We start from the raw sequence: 22,687 nt of genomic DNA, 5'->3' as shown, positions 1-22,687 counted from the left end.
TCAGTAAAGCCATTGGTTAAGCTCCTGTAAACGATTCGGAACAAGTAGATTTCTGTCAGCCTTGTTCTTTGCAGAACCTTGCTCTGCTCGCTATTTACTGTTGCTCCATAAAACTGGTAACAGGGAGAAATGGGGGGCATATAGTAAGGCCATCCAGCTGGCCAGTAGATGTGTGAAAAAAATCAGTACTCCACTCAGTATCCACCTTCCCATGTTCATCATTTTTCCTCGTTTGCTTTCATAGTGAGGGAAATAATTTTTTTAAAAAAGAAACCTTGCCAGTAATAATGTAGAGAGAGGAGGAAAGTCACCCCTGAATTCCAGCTAAAGAAAAAGGGATGGTCATGGTGGCAAGGTGTAACTGTATCTTGGCTTCAGGAGAGAAGAGGAAATCCTACTGGTTGAAAGGTTGAACAAAGTGGGAATTCCACCCCCTCCCGTGAGCCTGTCTTGCAGTTTCAGAGGACAGTTAGGAGCTCAGCTGATAGTTGATAGTAACTGAGTACAACATTGTCAGCATATAATTTCAATTTATGTTCTTGGGCTGCTAGTTTAACTCCTGAAATTTTATTTCCATGATGTACAGTATCTTCATTTCTAATGGGTCTAATTTGAACAATAATAGAGGGAGAGGGGCAATGTTGTCCCCTTCAGCATGGTGTATTGGTGTGATTAAGAGCCATTTACTATTATCTTGGCTTTTTTTCCTTTATAAATACACTGAATCAATGTGAAAGAAGTGGGGCTGCAGCTCATTTATTAAACCTGAAAGCATGAGAGGGCATTCCAAATTGTCAAAGGCTTTTTCTGCATCAAGAAATATCATAGCCACAAACTAAAAAGCTCTGAATATCATGGTGTCTTTATGAGTGTTGGTGTTTTACTGGCATTGTTTTGCTCTCAGATCATAATATTTTAAATTTGTTTCTAAGCAGAAAAATACAGTAGGTAATAGTAGGAGGAGGTCAGTGGATGGAAATTAGTGGAAAAACAAGCTTTCCTATTTTTTATATTTCGTTATTTGTAAAGATAAAAGACAGATTACTGACCTGAAAGATTCTTACCTTCAATTAACACCAATAAGCAAATTGTTTATACTAGTCTTAGAATCCTCCATTTATATATTACTAAAGTAAAAGAACCATTCATCATTATTGGCAATTTGGATTATATGTCATTGACCATAAAATGGCCTTGTTATTTCAACTAATTCAATATACTTTTAGATTTTTTTTATCCCGCCTTTATTATTGCTATAAATAACTCAAGGCGGTGAACATATCTAATACTCCTTCCTCCTCCTGTTTTTCCCACAACAACAACCCTGTGAGGTGTGTGCAAGCCTGAGAAAATATTGCTGCTGCTTAGGAACCTGCACATTAAAGTTAACATGACTCTTAAAAGCAGAAGCACCTTTTGTTTAGGTTCATGTGGAAGCCTGAAGAAAAAAAAAAGCAGCAGAGGGTTACATGCTGAAGCACTTCTGAATTGTTTTCAAAGCATGCCCAGCCCTGCTTGTTCACTTCATCAGCATCCATATACTGATCATTCTAGTATGTGAAATGAAGTAAAAGTGTTACCAAGTGAGTACAATTGATATTCTAAATGTCCCTATAGAACAGTAGCTTCTCTAGCCTTAAAGAGTTGTGAGCATGGGGTCAGTAATAAATTCCCAGTAAAAATGCTGAATATTTGGCAAGCTTTGCCAGTGTAATAATGACCATAAAAAAAACCCCATGGCTTTAATTAATTCAAATAATCCAGGCAAATGGTCCAGGTTTTGCAAAAAGTAGCACTTGCCATTTATAACTATAGATTAAGATGCAGGTTATACCTCTGGAATGATCTGGATTCAAAGGACAAACTGTGTTTCAGAGTGTGAATGTGCGCAGAGCATCTTAAACTAAACTTGTCTTTTGCTGGGGTTGCATGGCAGTTGCAGAGGGCAGCCTTGCAAGCCCAAGAAAAGATGCAGCTGCTTTAAGATGTTCCAGACCTGGTGCCTATACGTCTCCAAATCATTTTTTGTCTGTTGAATCCAGATCACTGCACATCCTAATTGGTGGCTATTTTTTGTATTTGGCAACTTGGTGAAGCAAATTTTCCCTCATGTCTACTGTTACACTATGAAAGTTGAATAGGTTTATCATAGCTACCCTCTGACAAGGGCTTAAGAGAACAGATTAGGCAAACTTTTGATTTGTTTTATTTTAAGCTTGGATAATTGAAGACATCTCTGTAAGAGAACATGGTGAACTTATTTGGCTCTTGATATTGTTTCTGGCTGCCCCTGACTGTTTAGAATTGAGTTCCATTGACCAACATTACTTAAAAAAAGCAAAGTTAAAATATCCCTCGGTCATTGTTTCAGAGCACTGATCCAAAGAAAGGCTTGGCTGGAACATTGGTTATTAAATAATTTGCTTTTCAGCCTGCTTGATGTTCAGGATGATTAACGTTCTTTATTCCTAAATTATTGAAGGGTTGAGGAATGAATTTAATTTGTTTAGCTTTGAGCTCTGTTTACTGTTGCATATATGGAGGGGGCTCCCAGTTAATGAGCCCTACCTCCATAGCCAAATTCAAAAGGGCATCTTTCTTGAGATTATATAACTATTTCTAATAGATTTTTTTAAAGGTAGGAACTTAAAGCAGGTATTGCCATTGGATTGTCCTGGGTAAGCTTATTTACTTTTTTATTTACTTTTTTATCAATTTATTTATTTGATTGATTTCTATGGCCACCCACTCAAATGTTTGTATGCCAGCACTGCTTATTGAAACTCCAGTATTTGATATCTGTATCTGATATATTCTGATATCTTATTGACACCTGTCGCCACCTAGGCCTATCTCTGTGATCCTGGTCTTGATCATTGTTAGTTCTCATGTGATAACAGAGGGTGAGTGTGTATGTGTGTCTGTATAACCTGTAGCTATTGTTTAAAAGCAGCCATAGTAGTTCTAAACCCCCTCCTCTGTAATATCTTCCTTTCAGTCCTTTTATCTCAGTGGTTGCCATTAGCTAAGAACCAAGGCTAATGAAGTTTCAACCTACTGTCCCAGTGTTGCCATGATGGTTCAGATCAAGTCCTAATGCCTTCTATTTGCATTGGAAGAAAAGTCTCCATTCCTACCAATGGAAGCTGACACTCCCCCCTGCCCCCCAGATCAGGATTACAACAGGGATCAAAGGACTGAAGTAATTTATTTACTTCTGAAAAGCTTTCACTTGTTTGCTAATTGTGCAAATGACTCAAACTAATTTAGCTCACATTATCTATAGAGCAGGGAGATAGCTGGGAGGTACAGGCTACATTCAGACATAACTATAAATCAAGATTCATGACTTCCTGGATTACTTTAAATTAGCAGCATGCTAGTGGCCATGGCTCCCCCCCCCCATTATTATTACTGTTCGAATAAGCAAGGAATAGTTTTATTATTCCTTGCTCATATAATATAATAGTATTAATATTCAACCGGGTTCTTGATTTTTTTAATTCCCAGACAACTCAAGATCACAACAAGCCAGGATCCTTGGTTCAAGCGTAATGCTATGTGATCCATTTCTTATTTGTTTACCAGCTTGTACAGTCAGGGAGAGTCAGGCAAGAGCAAATGAGCTACAAGCGCACCAGCTTTTGTAGTGTGGGAATATTGCTACAATTAAAGCCACATTTTTTAATGTGATTGCTAAAGCTGAGAATGAGATTTCTTATGTTAATTAGCTGAAATTGTTTAAAGATACAGCTCATGTGATGACATTCCCGAAATAAAATATTTCTTCACGAAGAAAATTGCCATATTCACCAAGATAATTTTTCTAATGTAAAATGAAATATCTGGATTCAGCTTTTTCCACTAATTAACATTTTCAACCTTTTTAGAGCCATATTTAAGAATATTTTGTGTTTAAAGTCTCCCTTGATGCAAAGGGAGATTTGTTATACACACACACACACACACGTACACACATATATACACATATACATATACATACATATATATCTGAGATGCAAGGGTGCCTATGGGGGTAAAAAAGGTAAAGGTTTCCCTTGACGTAAAGTCCAGTCGAATCCGACTCTAGGGGGCAGTGCTCATCTCCGTTTCTAAGCCTTGGAGCCGGCGTTGTCATAGACACTTCCGGGTCATGTGGCCAGCATGACGACTCGGAACGCCGTTACCTTCCCGCCGAAGCGGTACCTATTGATCTACTCACATTTGCATGTTTTTAAAAAATGTATTAAAATATTTTGTTGAATGAAGTCCTCTTATCTGAATGAAGTCCTCTTAAGGGTACATTTTGTACTGTAGATTAGTTTTCTGTGCCTTTCTTTATGCTCCCTACCTTAATTTTGTTTGAGAACTTGTGGAGTGTAGATGGCAAAGGGATTGGCCTTTTCAGTGACTCACCAGAATGACCCACTTTTATGTGGAGAGAGAAATGACCCTGAGAAGGTAGTTAAGCAGTGTGCTGGGTTCTGATTGGCTAGTCTAGATAGCGAGTGGGAAAGGCCATGGCAAACCACCCCGCTATCGTCTGCCAAGAAAACGTCACAAAAGCGGCATCCCCCCAAAGGGTCAGACATGACTCGGTGCTTGCACAGGGGACCTTTCACCTTTTCACAGATAGTGAATCTACAGTCCCATGACCACTTTCATTTCTGAAAGCTGCCATTCTTACCATCTTGTGCATCTGCCTGATGACCTGGTTGTGAGTTATGCTGACAGACCTGTTAACAAGAGAGCGTTGTCTATATTTTGGGGAGATGGACTTGAGCAATTCACAAAAGTTAGCAAGCTGCAGTGTTCACTACTGGTTTGGCCCTGATTTTTAAGTGTTGTTCTTTTTTGTTTGATTTTTATTTAAAAATACTTTATTTTCTATTAATGTGAAACAGATACCAACATTAATTTACTATATGCAAAATATGAATAATAGTGCCTTATTTGAAGTATGTGGTTTGTTTTTTCAGTCATCAGTATTTTATTTGTCTGATTTTGATCAAAGCAATTGTTAGTTTGCCTGTTTTTTGCCTCAGTAGCTTATAAGGCTTTCTGCTTTTCATGTATGGTACAAACTATTAAGAGTAGCTCTGATTTGGGGTAAGTTAGGCACTCTTCATGTTTCCACCTGCCATTGTTGGCACATGAAAGCAAACACAGTTCTCTGAGTGTGACTCTTGCTCTGCTATGGTGGCACCATCCGTGTATAACAGCAAAGTATAAGCAAGCTTGATGAACTAAAGATGTCCCATTCAGTTTAAGTCCAGCTGAAGTCAGGTTGCCTGGATTTCATATTCTTTTATTTTGTCAGTTTTTCTGCAAATTATTTTGAAAGCCCTGCATTTGTTAATCCAGTTTTTCTCAACATATAATATTTAATACAACTAACCTTAGGTCATAATTGTTTTGTGGGTACCGTTTAGTAATACACAGTATTTTCTAAGTGACTATCCGTAATGCAGTCTTTTGATGCAATTTTCCCATATACACACTTTGTATGAGTCAAGGGTAATAGACATTGCAATGGGCCAATTTCATATATTACTGCTATTGATGCATAACAAAATCAATATTGGCAGGTTCATAACATTTTGTTCTAAAATAAATCTTTTGCATTCCTAGTGGGAACCTCATGTAAAGATGTTGTTAGCCAACCAATAACATTCAGTCTCCTTGAATATGGCTAAATTTTGATAAATTTGATAGATAGATAGATAGATAGATAGATAGATAGATAGATAGATAGATAGATAGATAAATTTTGTTTCATTGTTTGTAAAACCTTCGGTAATCAACCATATTGATTTTTAGCTGTTGTTTACTATTATCTTTTGTAAGTTTTATTTTCTATCTTCTTTTAAATGGAATTCTGGCTGCAATACTGTAAAGGGCTGGATGAATGGGTGGGTAGGTGGGTAAAAGTGGGGAATGGCTGGCTGGCAGGCAGGCAGGATCACTGCCCACTGTAGCATTTTGCAGAATATTAAGAATAATACATACAAGGCAGCTTTCAGAAGGTCATTTCGTTGTGTCTCCAGGATGATCTACTTCCAGTATGTTCAGACCAAACAGATATGCAGGATTCTAGGTTTGGTAGAGCCCTGAATGTGAAATACAAAGCTAGAGCAACAAGAAGGAAACCTCTGCTAAAGATGTTTGCTTTGGGCTCACATTTCTGTATTTTTTTCTCTTGCAAAAATCTAGCGTTTTCAGTAGTCTCTGGTGCCACACTGAAACAGTACAGAAAAACACCTGAAGATTAAATGAAGCTATATTACTGAAAAAAATGGTGAAGGATTAGTAGCTCTGCACACTCACCCCTCTTAAAATTATTCCAAATGCAGTCCTGGCATTTTGACTGATGCACAGCACAGAAAACAGAACATATGCTAACTTAATAATGAAGTGTGTTGTATAGCAATGCTTTGTGTTTCTTTTTTTTTTGCCACATGTCTAGTATAGTGACATTTGAGTGTAGAAGAATTTAAGCTTTAATTTAAAAGTCTAATTTAGGAAGGTCTCAGATGAAGTAGCAATATTAATAGGTGATGCAGAAAGGACAAGCATTTTACCATACTCCAAAGCACAGAAAAGATTTACCAATATTGCATTGTACCAATCATTCATTTGTATATTAGTGTCCAAATAAACAGGCTTATCTGCAGTTAAGTCCTTCTGAGTTCTGTGGTGCCTATTTTATAGTTTATGATTACAGTGTTAAGATATCAGAGTTCGGAGTCTATTCAGTTCAGCAGTGTCCACTCCATATCATAGTGACGTTGAAATGACACACGTGCAAGACGTCATGCAAATGCCACAAGTTATGTACTTGTATCAGACATTGAGATGCAGCCTTTGTATTATGATATCATGAATTTTGTCATTCCACCCACCCTTCCCACAGAATCCTATAATGCAATCTTGAAAGTCTGACTCTAGCTTCTAAATATTATCAAAGGACAGGTTTTTATATGCTTTAAAGCCTGGTCATATTGCCAGTGCAAGACAATAGCAAAACTTGCTTTAGCTGGCAACATTTCTTTGTTTAAATTTTTAAAGTAAATAGTTATGGCCAATAGGTAAGTGAAGTATGTATGTATGTACTCTGTGTGTGTGTGTGTGTGTGTGTGTGCGCGTGCATCCATCCATCCATCCATCCATCCTTAGAATTAATACATGCAAGCCCCCAAATATCTAGTGTTTTTCCTGGTGACATTCCACAGATAAAAATCTGAGATGATTAAAGTGAAAAGTACTAAGAAGAAACTGTGTGCCAGAGACGACATCATCTTTTTTTTTAAATCATCTCTTCTTAATCCAGAAACATTGGCACTATTTTGTAAAATTTTGCAATAGATTGTCTTTTGCTCCAAAAACATGCTTCCTTTTATAGTATCCGTATGGTGTTATTTTTACTGCTTTCAGCCTAGAGCTATTTCCTGTTTCCAGTTATTTAGTTATACTCCAAAGTGCCTCTTTCCTTCTTGGCTTCCTCACCAGGTTTACTAAGGCATTATTGTCATTTTAGTGAGACGACGCCAGTGTTGAGGTTTTAATGGGCTGTGAGCAAGAAGTTTAGCTATTTCCTCTGCCTGTGAGGCCATGGTGTCATAAGCTGCTATGAGGCTCTTTATCATATACTGCTGTTACCGAGGTCTGTGTGGAAAGAATGTAAACAGTGCTTTCCAGATGTTCCCAGGGAAGCTGCAGGTCCATAAATGGGCCATTTTGCAGAAGAATATTATTTTAAATGAGAGGAAAGATGAATCAGACTGTAAAAAATATACAGCTTTGAGAATATCGAATGGTACAGGCTTTTGTTCAGGTAGTAAATTTTTCATGTTTGTATGTATATGTGATCTATAAGTACCACCCCAAACTTCCCACCCATCTACTGGCATGGAAATGTGTCATGTTAGAAATGCAGAAAGTTATATTTTCTCCAGGGAGACTGATGTGCTTTGAAAGGCAGGAGTTCACTGACATCTTAAAAGAGGTCCTCAGTTTAACACCCCAGACTTAACAATTGTTGATAAGAAAGATAAAGTCTGGATAGTGGATTTTGCAGTACCTGGAGACGGCAGAATAGAAAAGAAAGAACTGGAGAAAATCACAATATACAAAAAACTGCATATAGAAATAGAATGACTGTGGTGAAAGAAAGCAAAGATAGTACCACTACTAATAGGTGCCTTGGGTGCAATCCCAAAACATCTGGAGCAGCACTTGAACACCATCGGCATTGACAAAATCACCATCAGTCAATTGCAAAATGCAGCTTTACTTGGAACAGCTTATATCCTGCAGTGATACCTTTAACACCATCGAACAACAACATCTGCGTATCCCAGGTCCTTGGGAAGGACTCAGTAGGTGGATAAAAATGCCAAATCCAGTCTAAACATCTGGCTGACTGTGTGACCAACCATAATAGTAATAATAAGCCTTTATCTTCTTTTATTTCCATGTGCCCTGCTCTTGAGCATTTTTGTTTTAATTTGCAGTTTCCTGCCTTTCAGTCTGAGAACTTGTATTGAAAGTCAGGTTGTTTGTCTGTGCTGTGATTCTTGACATAGAATATCTAGGTCACAAATAATTAAATGTATTATCTTTCCCCAATTAAGTCATAAAGTGAAGCAGGATTACAGAATACTATCACCATTAATGACAATAATGAGCCAGGCTGTATACATTCCTTTTTTTAACTTTTATTTGCAGTTTGTAAGAAATCAATAAAAATAATTAATTCAAAAAAGGATGTAATGCTGCTGTGCGTGAGTCCTAGATTACACTGTTAATCATATACATCATCCAATATAAGTATGTCTTTGTGTGTGTGTGTGCGTGTGTGTGTGTGTGTGTGTGTGTGTGTGTATGTATGTATGTAGGATTGCATCCTAAATCAATATAATTCTTGGCCCAATCTTTTTGTCCATGTGCTTTACTTTTCTTTTTTTGGAACTATCTTGTTTTTTCATTAAAAATACTCCATTAAAGTAAGTGCCCTGCTGAAATTACATACATAAAACATCAGAGGAGATGTCTATGACTTTTAAATTGCATTTTTCTCCATGGTATGGACACAGTTAAGGTTTAGAGATGAACTAGACAATGTGTTTTGTATTTGTATAAAGATAGTTCTTCTTTGCCCATGGATACTCCATTGTCCCATATTCCTGGAATCTGGAAGCTGGGATAAGCTGGGATAAGTGTTGCAATTCCAAGTGTTGACATGTTCTCTGTGTTCCTGAAGATTTATTTTAGATCAGTTTCTTTCCAGATTTTGATTTGCTGAACTCTCACGCTAGAAGAGAAATAGCTTTCTGACAGTTTTCACAAAGGTTGGATGAATTTTATGTAGGCTTTGATTCTGGAGAAGCTGCACTGGACCTTTTTTCAGCTGTAGGTCAGCATTCTAGAGGCAGGTTGCTTAGCTTTCAGAACCTTTTTGTGTTAAAGCAGGACTGTGTCCTATATATTGTAGCTAAAGCTGTCTTTTTGTCTCTCACTTGGAAATAGGCCTTGCTTAAGCAGCTGGGCATAATTATTTCTTGTCATAATGAAATGCAGGACCACTGACTTGGGTTTGATGACTAAATTTAGGCAACACTGTGGCCTGATGAAGTACAAATCTTATTTTTAGAAGTTTATAGTTTTTCTTTTTTTTTTTAAGGAAAGGAGTTGTTGCCAGTTATGAAAGAATTGGCTGAGTTGTACACAGTTTATAGAATTGTGCAGTAGACATGTAGTCTACTTAAGATGCCAGCCTATCCATAGAAAACCAAATGACAGTAGGCCGTACAATGATTATTTCTTAAACCCAATATAAATATATTACAAGTGTGTGGAGGACCAGAAATCTACAGAGAAGAAGATAACAGAGGTAAAGAGGAGACTAGAGAAAAGCAGACTTTTATCCTTCCATACCACTATTCTGATTATTTCTGAAACAAGTTTAAATGGAATGGTTGGTATTTTTTTAAACCTTGTCATTTCTTCTGTTTTTGTTTTCCTTGCTCAGGTATAATATGGATTTTTAACTGCTCAGAGAAGGGGCTTTTTCCTGTTTGATTATAGCTTTTTAAGGTACTTCACTATATATGCCAGGGTTTCGTACAAACAATAGTCTGTAACTGTTGTAACTGGTCCTCAGCATTTTTTTTATTCCTTAATTCCATACTTCACCAGTCACGCTCTCTGAGCGCAACTCACCTCACAGGGTTGTTGTTGTGGGGAAAAGAGGAGGAGGAAGGAATATTTGGTATGTTCGCTGCCTTGAGTTATTTATAAAAATAATAAAGGCGGGATAGAAAATAAAATAAATAAATAAAATTAACTAGGGCCTTGTTATCCCAAGGAGTCCAAGTTTAAGTAGCTGTTTCTGGGCTCCACCACCTCAAATTACAAGTGGAGAGTGGAATTTCTGAATGTTCCCCTATACAGATTCCCTACGGAAATAGAAAGTTTGCATTCCTAGGGAGAAACATTCTCCTCAGCATTCCAGATTTCTATGTACCGAGTATTATTTTAATAAAATTAATTCAGTCCAATAAACTCTCACTTGCTGGGTTTCATCCCAGAAATAGGTTCATTGCCTTATGGACTGCTTAAGTGGTGACTTGCAAATTGGCTGAGAATTCAGCCAATTTGCAAGTCACCGCTTGTATTCAGCAGCAAAAACGATCCATTTGGAGAAGTGATGAAACGGCTTGAAATGTAAGCAGGAGGCCTTTCTGGAAGTAAACTTTTCCCTTTTCCATCCTTAATTCTTCTCCACCACCCTCCTCCTCCCCAAATGGCCAGTAATCATGCCTCTGAAATTCTAGTGATGTTATCACATCAGTGGAAATCATTCTGCAGCCTCCAGATAGACAAGTGAAGTGAAGTGAAGTGAACCAACAAAAGGTTGCTCTGCCTAGTCTGCTTGAAAGAACTGTTAATGGAAATGGGTCAGATGGAGTGGGGCAATGTGAATAAGAGGCTATTAGAGAGCTGTTGATGGCTATTCTTGCACCTTGTATAGTAAAGTGAACTAACTCACTAGTGAGCACACTTAAGGGGTCTGCTTCTTGGCTTGATGACTGAGTGTGAAGAAGCAGGAAAAAAAACAGGACATCCCACCCTACTCTCGCTTGCCCCAATCTATTCATCAGACTTGACTGGCCATAGAAGTAATTTGTTTTAAAAAAAATTTTGTTCACTTACACAAGAGAACAAAAAAGAGATTTTTGCACTGTAGTGTAAAATGAAGAATGATGATGTTGGAACCATTAATGGAAAATTTTGCAGTATTGTGGACTCTGAATCATGAAATGTTTTATATTATAAACATTTATATTATAAATGTTTTTCCACTTGTTTTATAATAATTATGGATTCTTTTTGGTATGTTTTTCAGGTTTGATATCTACAGAAAGGTGCCAAAAGACCTTACACAGCCAACCTTTACAGGAGCAATTAGTAAGTGTCTGTATTTGTATGTGTCTTTTTGCCTTTGCAGATTTCAGTCCAGGATTAGAGTTCCTTCTGATCTTTTATTTCAAACAGTGAGGTGGTAAACCAATAGTGGTACTGAATTATCTTAAAGATAATTGGAAGCAGTAATGTGGGCCTCCAGATAGCATGTTGGCCTTTATTGTGAGATCTTGCTGAATTCTCCCACATGGATGATGTTTGACACATCTTTTTCCTTTAGATTGGTTGTAGGATGAAAGTGAAGAAGCTGCTCTTAAGGCAAATTAATATGAATATTTTTGCTGAATCTTCATTATCTTCTTTCTTTGTTGCCACATAGCGTAATTTGAGGGTGATACATTTTTTTATTTGGGATCTTTATCTCCTTCCTTCATTTCTTCTTTTTAAGTTGCAATTCTATACCATCATTGCAGGGCATTGCGTAGGGTTGATACACATCAGGGTCATTTTTCAACGTCTAAAAGTAGATGCCTAGTGTTGTGTTTGTCTATTGTAATATACTTTCCTGGTCCTTAGAGTGGCCATTTCCCACTAATGACACATCATCTTCATTAATTTTTGTCCCTATTTCTTCTTGTTTTACCACAGACACTTCTTAAGTATTACATTCCTGACACCTTCAATTTGTTTGCTTTTGCTTACATACCTCTCACCTCCATATTAAAAAGTGGTCACAAGAATGCTCTTATACATAGCCAATTTCTCTTCTTTCAATCAACATTTATTCCTTGCAACAGATCCATACTATTTACGGCCTTTTTACCATCATTTGAACATCTTAAAACTTGTCCATCCATTTTCCCAACTTTAGTAAACTTCCTACCTAGTACATACTGTAGATTTATCTACCTAGTCTAGTTTTTTTGTCATTTATGTATAATTTGCAGTTGTTCACTCAGTTTTCCCTATCAAATCCTTGTCTTTGATATGTTAATTTTCAGATTCAAATTCCTCAACTGCATCATGCAGTCTGTCTAACACCTGCTGCAAATCATTCACATTCTCAGATATTTACATTCACATATATCTATATACTAAAGTATACATAGACCAACACACCCCTAATACGAGCACAAATGTTCCTTATACATGTATTCATAAATATATTAAATAGCGAAAGTGACATCACACATTTTCTCTTACCCTCTTCACTATGTTGAACCATTTCCTAAGCATTCCATTTATTCTCACGTTTTATTTTCATCATAAACTTCTCTTAGCTTGTTCAGCAACCAATCTTCAGCTCCTTATTTGCACAAAAAAATCCATAATTCAAGCCTATTCATTTTATGATATACTTTCTCTAAATGAACAAATGACAACAGAATTTTCTTTCTGGCATTCATACATTTCTCTGTGAGGAGCAAAAAAATGGTCTGTATATCCCCTGCCTAAGTCTGCACTGTGCATCCCAAATTGTGCTTATTGGCACATCTTGTACCCTTTCAAACAGAATTCCAGCAAGCATCTTTGTAGACACAATTAATAAACTAATTCTCCTGCAGCTGTTGCGCTATACAAATAATATTTGAATTTGTAGGTTTTGCATTTACTCTTGATCCCTTTCCCTTTTTATAGGGGAACAACAAAAACATTCTTCCAACCATCAGGCATAGATGCAAGTCACACAACTACTCCATAAGCAAACTACATTCATAATGTAATATTTCTCAAGTTACACCATATAGTGAATTGTGATGGTGTAAACTCGATTTAGTGTCAGCCCTTTGAGATTGTCCAGATCAGGGAACCAACTCAACAAGAAGATTAGAATTATACTTTATTGAGATAGATACTATTAACAGAATTGCAGGTCTGATTTTTTTTCTCCCTTCTCTCCCTTTTATAATCCAGCGAGTCAGGGAGGAGCCAGCCTCAGACTCTTCCTAATAGTTTCTCCTTTCCCAGGACTTGACGCAGGCTTCTGAACTTTCTGTTTTTGCAATGCTTCTGAATATTTTCTCTAAAGCCATGTCTTTAGCTGTCTATATTCAATTATATTTTATTATCATGTTATTATCTCATGCCTTTAATTTTTTTTTGGCTTATTACTCCTTACTCCTTCTCTGCAATTTGCATAATGTTTCTTAACCCAAAAGGAAATAGTGTGATGCAAATGTATCTATGTGCCATACTACAATTATATCTGTTAGCAATAAGGAGTAGAAAAACAAAAATGCCTGCTTCCTTTTAATCTGCCTGGGTAATGTTTTTGAAGAAAAATAACAAAAACACGTTCTGTTAAGAACAAAAGACATACTGGAATCTCCTCTTTTGCTTATCTCCTCAGATAAGAGAGTTAAAAAGAAGGCTTGTAAGGTATGACTAAGTTTAAGCAACCCACTTTGTGACTGAGCATTGAACTAGCTTGGTAATCCTCTTTGGCACTCACACTGTACTCTTGGTGGATAGATTGGTATTTTGGATAAAGGTTTGGAATTACCATATTTGAGGAAGGTTGGGATTATAGGTAGTCCTTTACCTATTACCATTCGGTCAGCGACTGTTCCAAGTTATGATGCTGCTGAATGAATGGTGCTTATGACTGGTCCTTGGAGTTCCAGCCATCCCAGCCACCCCCAGTCACATGATCGCAATCTGGATGCTTGGCAACCTGTTTGCACTTACAACCGGTTGCCAAGTACCCCACAATCACATGATCGCCATTTGTAACCTTCCCTGCCGGCTTCCCCAGAAAGTCAGTGGGGAAGCCAGCAGGGAAGGTCACAAATCACTGGGGTAAGTCTCTGCCACCTGCACATCCACCCCAGCCCCTCTGTGCTTGTGCTGCACTGGCCACTTGTGCACCCTCCCCAACATGCGCGGCACCTCTTGAGCAACCCCTTGCATCCTTGCACACCTCTCTGACCCTCCCTCGCACCCTTGCTCACTCTCCCTGTGCTGCACCACTTGCACACCCTCCCCGGCCCTGCACCCCTGTGTACCCCCTCGCTTCCTTCCCCACCTGGCAATAGCCAGTTACCTGCCTGTAGGCCTGGGTGGGACTTGCATTTCCCTGCCGGCTTCCCCACTGACTTTGGTTGTGGGAAGCAAGCAGGAAGTTGCCTTGCTTAATGACCATGGGATTCAGTTAACGACAGCAACTGGGACTGCAAGGATTGCTGCCACTAAGTGATGTAGTTGCACCTTATGACCGCATTGCTTAGCGATGTAAATTCTAGTCCTAGTTGCAGTTGTAAGTTGAGGACTACTTTAAAGTTAGGAAGGATTTTATATAAATTGCATCCCTTGGACACATAAGCATTCAAAAAGATGAATTCATTCATATTGCAGATATGAGATGCATTAACTGTGATTGATTATATGCCATCAAGTCATTTTCAACTCCTAGTGACCACATAGATAGATCTTCTCCATGGTGATCTGTCCGTAACCTGGTCTTTCAGGTCTTCCAACATTGCACCCATTGCCAATGTAACTGAGTCCATCCACCTTGCTGCTGGTTGTCCTTTTCTTCTCTTTCCTTCCATCTTTCCCAGCATTAGAGCCTTTTCCAAAGAGCTTGGTCTTTGCATAATGTGTCCAAAGTAGGATAATCTGAGCCTGGTCATTTGTGCCTAGAGTGAGAACTCTGGGTTGATTTGTTCGATGATCCATTGGTTTTTTTTTTGGGCTGTCCACAGTATTCTCAGGAGTCTCTCCAACACCAAAATTCAAAAGTAGCAATACTCTTTCTAACCTGCTTCTTCAAAATCCAACTTTCACTTCCATAGAGTCTCACAGGGAATACCATGGCTTGCACAGTTTTAATCTTTGTAGGTATAGTGTAATGACCAGCCCGCTCGAGCATTCACTCAATGACAGTCTAGAGACTTGTGCTCAATTAACTGTTTAATGAAGCGAAGTGTTCTGATACAAGGAAAAATTGCGAATGCCATTTTCCCATGCATTCTGCATTTTAAAATCTCAAACGTCTATTTTCCCCCTCACTCCCCACCTAGGTATGCACCCCTCCCCGGCATCAGCAGATGTCTTCAACAGTTACTGCCCATTGACCTTGGCAAGGGGCATCTAACCCAAACAATATATTTCACCAATCTCATTCCCCCTCCCTGCTGGCGGCTCGCAGTCTGCTGATAAGTGTTCTGGATATCTTCAAAATGGCAGCGAGTTCGATCAGATGTTATATTGATATTTGGTCGAGGAGTCTGACATATAGACACATCATGGCATCTGAATTTCTTTTCCAAGGCCTTCATGGCTGCTCTACCAAGTGCTAGTCTGCAGTGTACTATCTGACTGCTTGTTCCTTTACTGTTGATGGTTGATCCTAAAAGGCAAAAGCTATCCACCACTTCAGTATCTTCATTGCCAGTTCTAAGGCTGGTTGTTCTACCTATTGTCATTTGTTGTCATTAACTGTCTCCCCACTATATATTTGCAGCTTTAGCAATCTAAATTTTAATTGTTCCATCCTGTCCTTAAAAAGAATCCCTTCTTATTGTCTTTTGGTAGAAGATTTTTTGCATACAGGCAAACTATATCCCATTGAGTAAGGCTATCAGTCTGCTATATTGGTTTTCTTCTGCCTGCTTGGCAGCAGATCATTCAAGGTTTCATAGAAGACTCTTAGCTCACTTGTATCACTGAATTATAGTTACTTCTCTTTCTCATCATTTGTCTGAAGATGTGGAGTCATCCATTTGAAAGGTGATTTAAACCTACAATTCTTGGCTTGAACAAAATTTACATAGCCTTTCAAATGATCCTAGGTAATTTGTTTCTATTAAATATCCTTTCTAAAAATATTACACATTAAATCAGGACATGTCAACTGGTGAATGTATTCTTGGTTTTGGATTATACTGTAAAGTGCCTACCAATAGCTGTTCCAAGAGTACTATGTATCATTGTGCCAAACTGCCCATGTTTGGATAGGAAGGTTGCAGTGACATATGCCCTGGCATATGATAGCTCACATCCCAATGGCACGAGCTAAATGACATATTGACAAGAAAGCAGTCCAGACAGCTGTTCTGTCAATCCCCCAGCATTTCTGGATGAACTGTATGTATGCATGACAACATTGTGCAAAAATACTGTAAAGCTGTGGGGGCAGAGGATTCTAGATACAGATGGAGAATTTATGATTTTTGAATTTGAGAATGTATGGTTTACATTCATAATGGACCTTTAAGGTATTTTTACTATTAAGCTAACTGGAATAATTTACTTTTAAAATGTTATGGTTTACTGTAAAACTTGGCAGCCTTTAGGTGCTCAAACCCTTCTATGCAATATGAGGACTATCTCTATTTAATAGTCTGTTTCCCCTTACCTTTTGGGGGCGGGGGGGTAGAATCAGTCTCCAAGTTCCATTACATTAGTTGGATTTGGTTAGGTGGCACAAGAAATCGTGTCCAGAAAATGAATTCAGAGACCCTGTTGTTGATATAGCACTTCTTGACATCTGATAATATGCTGTTAATTAGCATGCATTTATCTTCATAATAAAGTATCATACATATATTTTGCATGGATTTCCTCTCCAAGCAATTTAAGGTGAACATGTGTTGTATACAGGAAGTTGTATAGTGTGAATACTCATGAGGAGCTGTAAATTTTGCCATAGGTCTCATGCTTTCCCCTAGATAGATAAAATGCTCTTTTATTTATAAAGAAGATTCTAAAAAACAAATGAACAGCAGAACTTCTTAACACACACCTAATGAAAAATAAGTCTTATTGAATTTCTCTGGAACATTTCTCTTCCACCCTTGTATCAATTGCCCAGAGATAATTGTCTATTCATAGCCCTTAAGTCAGACCTTGGTCAATATTTTTATCTCTGCTTCTTATGAGCTAAACACTTTTCTCCCAGTGAATTTGTTCCGCTGTCTCAGTAATAGATCTGGGTTCTTTTTTTATTTCTGTTAAGTTGTTGCAGAAGTGAGCATCAAAGACTATTGAAGGCTAATGGTTTGACTGCCCTCCTCAACCACCTTAGAAGAGTCACTATTCCCTCCAAAGAGCTACCTAGTACAGCATTCTTGTTCACATAGTAGTAGGCTAAAAGCCTTTGGGAAACCTACAGTATATGAAAATAAAGGTATCCTTTGTGTTCACTAGTATCTGTTGAGACTCATACTGCTTTTAATACTGAATTTAATACATAGCCATTGTGACCAGTAGCCATTAATAGATGTATCCTCCAAGAATATGTCTAGGGTCCATTCAGAGTTAGCCAAGTTGGCAGTTATCACTGTATTATGCAAAAGAGAACCTCATAATTTAACTATGCAATATGAGAATATGAGAATAAGAACTTTGTCTATGCTGAATCTCCCATTTTATTTCATAGGATGAATCTGAGTAGTAGGATTATTCAAGGGAGAAAACTTTCTCTATCCACTTTTTCTACATGCTGCGCAAATACTTCATTCTCCTTCCACTTTTTGTCTTAATATAAAAAGGCCTGTATAGATTCTTCATAGAATAGTAATTCTAACTCATGGTTGGACAAAGTGATATAATTGGAAAGGGCAGAAAGCAATTTTTCCACCTTTTATTTCTGGGCTGGGGATTTAAGGCTGGGAATGAAGTAGAAGGCTTCTTGTAGGGAAACAGTGTCCATTCCTATTCTTCAACCTCCCCCCATGAAAGCAGCCCAAATCTGGCTACCGGTTTTTAATGCCAAAATAGCTTTTCTTTTAGTTTGAGGTTAGTAGGGTTAAGGGTTGTGTCCCAGAAGCTATCTGCTTACATTCCCACCTCTAATTTCAGGGAAAAAGAAAAAGAAGCCAGAAATTTGACCACATTTTGTTGATGTGATATAGATGGATGCAAATTGGATGCCAGGGATTGCATGTGATTAAGATTACATTACCCATCTCCACAGTAGCAGTTTGAACATTTTGGTTGCTCCTGTCTCTACCCTTTCCAATCCTCAGATACGTTTTCTGCAGTGATCAGGAGTATACACACTATTTCATGTGCATGTACTCCATAGATTTGTGTACGTGCATTATCATAGTGGCGCCTGCTCTGTTGTGGCATAAGTGGGGAGGAGTTAGTTGTTACAGACAGCATAAACATTATACCTTTAGGATCCCTGATCCATTACGGCTGATCCATTGCCACCATTTGAGGTATACTGTAGTATGATAAAGGGGTGTCTGGTCTGAATTATCCTTGCAATTGTTGTGGCAGCACAGCACAATCATTGCTCTTGCGGTGGAATTAAGTGCTGAAATGAAATGGTCATCATCTCAGTCTGTTTCTAGCTGTTTTAACTCTTGCCTTAGAGCACTGTATAGTTGTGTGGCTGAGGGCAGTGGATTACCATTTGTACCATGAAAGTGGATTACCGTTTGTTAGTGTCATGAGTAAGGATGGCGAGCAGGGGGCTCCCACCCAGACTGTCAAGCGCATGCGTAGCACTGAGGAACTGTTCAGCCATTCAAAGAGACACAGATCGGGACCGCCTTAACCTTTGGGGTTTATATGGCTGGGTTTTTCCCACGCTTCCTCAGTTTGTTAGGATTCTTGTTAAGTACTAGTAATAAATATTAGAGACCAAGTCATTGTCTCAGTGTGTTTCCTGGTAGTTAGAACAGTTAGTTAAGAAGTTTGTCAGAAGTGGATTAACATTTGTACCATGAATTATCTAACTGAAGAGAGATGCAGAACTGACCTCTTTATGTCTTTGTGTTTTTTTAGTATGTATATATGTGTGTACAGATGACTATATTTTTCTTCTCGGGATTTCTGCTTGCGCTTAGAAGTACCCTAAGTGGTCCAGGAAGGAAAGAATATCCATTCTTGTCAGATAACCAAAATAATCACCTAAATATTATGCTTCCTTAATTAAGAAGGTGTGCTTGTACCTTGACCTTTTTTGAGATTAACAGTAACTTAACATGGCACAGTGTTTTTCAAGCTTGGCAACTTTAAGATGTGTGGACTTCAACTCCCAGAATTTCCCAGCCAGCATGGCTAGCTAGGGAATACTGGGAGTTGAAGTCCACACATCTTAAAGTTGCCAGGTTTGAAAAACACTGACATAGCACAACAACAGCTTATTACTACAGTTTTTGCTGTTTAATAGTATCCCAGATATCCATCTTAGAGTTGGGTGAAATGCTCTCTTCCAACCTGGAGTTGCAGCTCTCAGGATTCTCAGCCTGCTTTGCTGGCTGAGAGTTCTGGATGTTACGGTCCCAACACATGCTCATGCTACACATGTTTGGCAGCTATGTATTTATTTAACTAATCTTTTTGGTCCAACACAAAAAGAGGTGTGTTTGTTTATAGGTTGAGGAGAGGAAGCCTGGTCCTTACACCAGGAAGGGGAAGCAAAACTTGTCTCTTCCTTGCCTTAAGTTACTGTGCTTCATTGTTTCAAGCAGTTTGCTCCATTCCCTTATATTCTGGGTGGGCTAAAATTACCCCTTTGCATGTAGTTTGTTTTTTATGAAAATACATTTATTAAAACACGTGACTTCTATTTAAGGAAAAATGGATTTAAGAATTTTCCAGGATATGAGGTGGTATGCTGACAAAAGCAGGAAAAAGAAGTAGGATGATATTGGGGAGTACAGTTCTGGGAAAAATAAATGGGCAAACCAACTTAAGTACACATTGGTATAATGAAAGGGAAGAGAATAGATACAGCAAGAGCAGTCAATGGGGAGAAGATAAAATGACTTCAAGTAGAATCAAGCGGATTCTTGTATTATTATTATTTGGGATTTAGCTATATTTTCACTGGAAACAACACAGTGTATATTGCATCTATTTTTTTCATGCTGGGTCAAGAGCATCCCAGTCAGAGATCCAGTCTTTCTAATCTGTGGTGGGTGTGAGTTAGAAGGATCCTGATAAACCAGTTTGTGCAAGCTAATGCTCCTTCTTACCAGCTTAAACAATCCATGCTTTCATTCAGGTTTGTTGTTTATTCGTTTAGTCGCTTCCGACTCTTCGTGACTTCATGGACCAGCCCACGCCAGAGCTTCCTGTCGGTCGTCAACACCCCCAGCTCCCCCAGGGACGAGTCTGTCACCTCTAGAATATCATCCATCCATCTTGCCCTTGGTCGGCCCCTCTTCCTTTTGCCTTCCACTCTCCCTAGTATCAGCATCTTCTCCAGGGTGTCCTGTCTTCTCATTATGTGGCCAAAGTATTTCAGTTTTGCCTTTAATATCATTCCCTCAAGTGAGCAGTCTGGCTTTATTTCCTGGAGGATGGACTGGTTTGATCTTCTGGCAGTCCAAGGCACTCTCAGAATTTTCCTCCAACACCACAGTTCAAAAGCATCGATCTTCCTTTGCTCAGCCTTCCTTATGGTCCAGCTCTCGCAGCCATATGTTACTACAGAGAACACCATTGCTTTAACTATGCGGGCCTTTGTTGTCAGTGTGATGTCTCTGCTCTTAACTATTTTATCGAGATTTGTCATTGCTCTTCTCCCAAGAATTAAGCGTCTTCTGATTTCCTGACTGCAGTCAGCATCTGCAGTAATCTTTGCACCTAGGAATACAAAGTCTTTCACTGCTTCTACATTTTCTCCCTCTATTTGCCAGTTATCAATCAAGCTGGTTGCCATAATATTGGTTTTTTTGAGGTTTAGCTGCAAACCAGCTTTTGCACTTTCTTCTTTCACCTTCATCATAAGGCTCCTCAGTTCCTCTTCACTTTCAGCCATCAAAGTGGTATCATCTGCATATCTGAGATTGTTAATGTTTCTTCCAGAGATTTTAACTCCAGCCTTGGATTCCTCAAGGCCAGCTTGTCGCATGATGTGTTCTGCATACAAGTTGAATAGGTAGGGTGAGAGTATACAGCCCTGCCGTACTCCTTTCCCAATCTTAAACCAGTCTGTTGTTCCGTGGTCTGTTCTTACTGTTGCTACTTGGTCGTTATACAGATTCTTCAGGAGGCATACAAGATGACTTGGTATCCCCATACCACTAAGAACTTGCCACAATTTGTTATGGTCCACACAGTCAAAGGCTTTAGAATAGTCAATAAAACAGAAATAGATGTTTTTCTGAAACTCCCTGGCTTTTTCCATTATCCAGCGGATATTGGCAATTTGGTCCCGAGTTCCTCTGCCTTTTCTAAACCCAGCTTGTACATCTGGCAATTCTTGCTCCATGAACTGCTGAAGTCTACCTTGCAGGATCTTGAGCATTACCTTACTGGCATGTGAAATGAGTGCCACTGTTCGATAGTTTGAACATTCTTTAGTGTTTCCCTTTTTTGGTATGGAGATATAAGTTGATTTTTTCCAGTCTGATGGCCATTCTTGTGTTTTCCAAATTTGCTGGCATATAGCATGCATTACCTTGACAGCATCATCTTGCAAGATTTTCATTCAGGTACAGTATACGAATACATTCTTAGCAGAATGTCACCATATGTTTTTTCCTTCTTTGTGTGGTTTGTCAAGTATAAAACAAATTTTCTTTGTGATAATCCTTTTGTATTTTGAGGTTTCCTTCACTTCTGCCTCAAGCTTTATAACATTCTGATTTCTTTAAATCAACTATAATGTTATGGGCATGGTCATTCTCTAGCTGAAAGAAGCCTCGCACTTGATCAAAGGATTCTTGTAAAGGGGTGTTAGCTTCAGATTCTTGCCCATGGAATAATTTGTGGAACAGTGACAGGCTTTATCAGGCATTAGTTCCTGAAATAGGCATTCAGTCTTGGTGAAAATTTTATATTCTGGCCTCACATTTCCTGGCATTTATGGGCGATTGGCTTGTGAGAATTATTAAGTTGCTAGACTGTAACTCATATGTCATGTTTTTCTTGGTTTAAATGTTGTGTTTTCACTTAAGTTAAAGTTAATAGAATATGTACCATTCATTGCTGTTTCTTATCTCAGGTTTATTAAAGGGTCTTGGCTGTGGCTGTAACAATATATGAAAGTGCGTCCAGTGGATCTGGCAAGTCTGCTGTGGTACTACCCACTTCCATCCATGGGTTCTGCAGTGCTTTTTGGTTGCACTGAGCCAGCTTATTTATGTGGTTATTTTTCCTAATGGGTAGGTAGATCAATTGACCTAAAAGTGGTTACTTCCTGAACCAAGAGGTCATGCAACTCAAAGTACCCAATAGATGGACATCACAAACACATCTTTTTCTAAACTCGTATGGCTACTTCCAAAGCTGTTCCCACTTGTTTCCATACCTGTGCCATTTCATGTGTGAAGACAGTTGAGACCAGCTTCCAAAG

The 22,687-nt window shown here is 38.5% G+C and overlaps 1 protein-coding gene across 3 annotated transcripts in view; it reads left to right on the top strand.

Annotated features, from left to right (window-relative positions):
- The window catches only part of ERGIC1 (endoplasmic reticulum-golgi intermediate compartment 1), a 137,913-nt gene that overhangs the window by 10,026 nt on the left and 105,200 nt on the right, over positions 1-22,687 (top strand). For 2 of the 3 annotated variants that reach the window (XM_063292403.1, XM_063292402.1), the window contains exon 2: positions 11,408-11,469. In XM_063292403.1, the coding sequence (XP_063148473.1) occupies positions 11,408-11,469 (62 nt within the window). Of the gene's footprint in view, positions 1-10,678; positions 10,726-11,407; positions 11,470-22,687 lie in introns of those variants that run through there. The other variant, XM_063292404.1, reaches the window with a different exon arrangement.

This window comes from Candoia aspera, chromosome 2, assembly GCF_035149785.1.
Source record: "Candoia aspera isolate rCanAsp1 chromosome 2, rCanAsp1.hap2, whole genome shotgun sequence".
Lineage (NCBI taxonomy): Eukaryota > Metazoa > Chordata > Lepidosauria > Squamata > Boidae > Candoia > Candoia aspera.
This window is presented reverse-complemented; position numbering and strand designations above follow the sequence as displayed.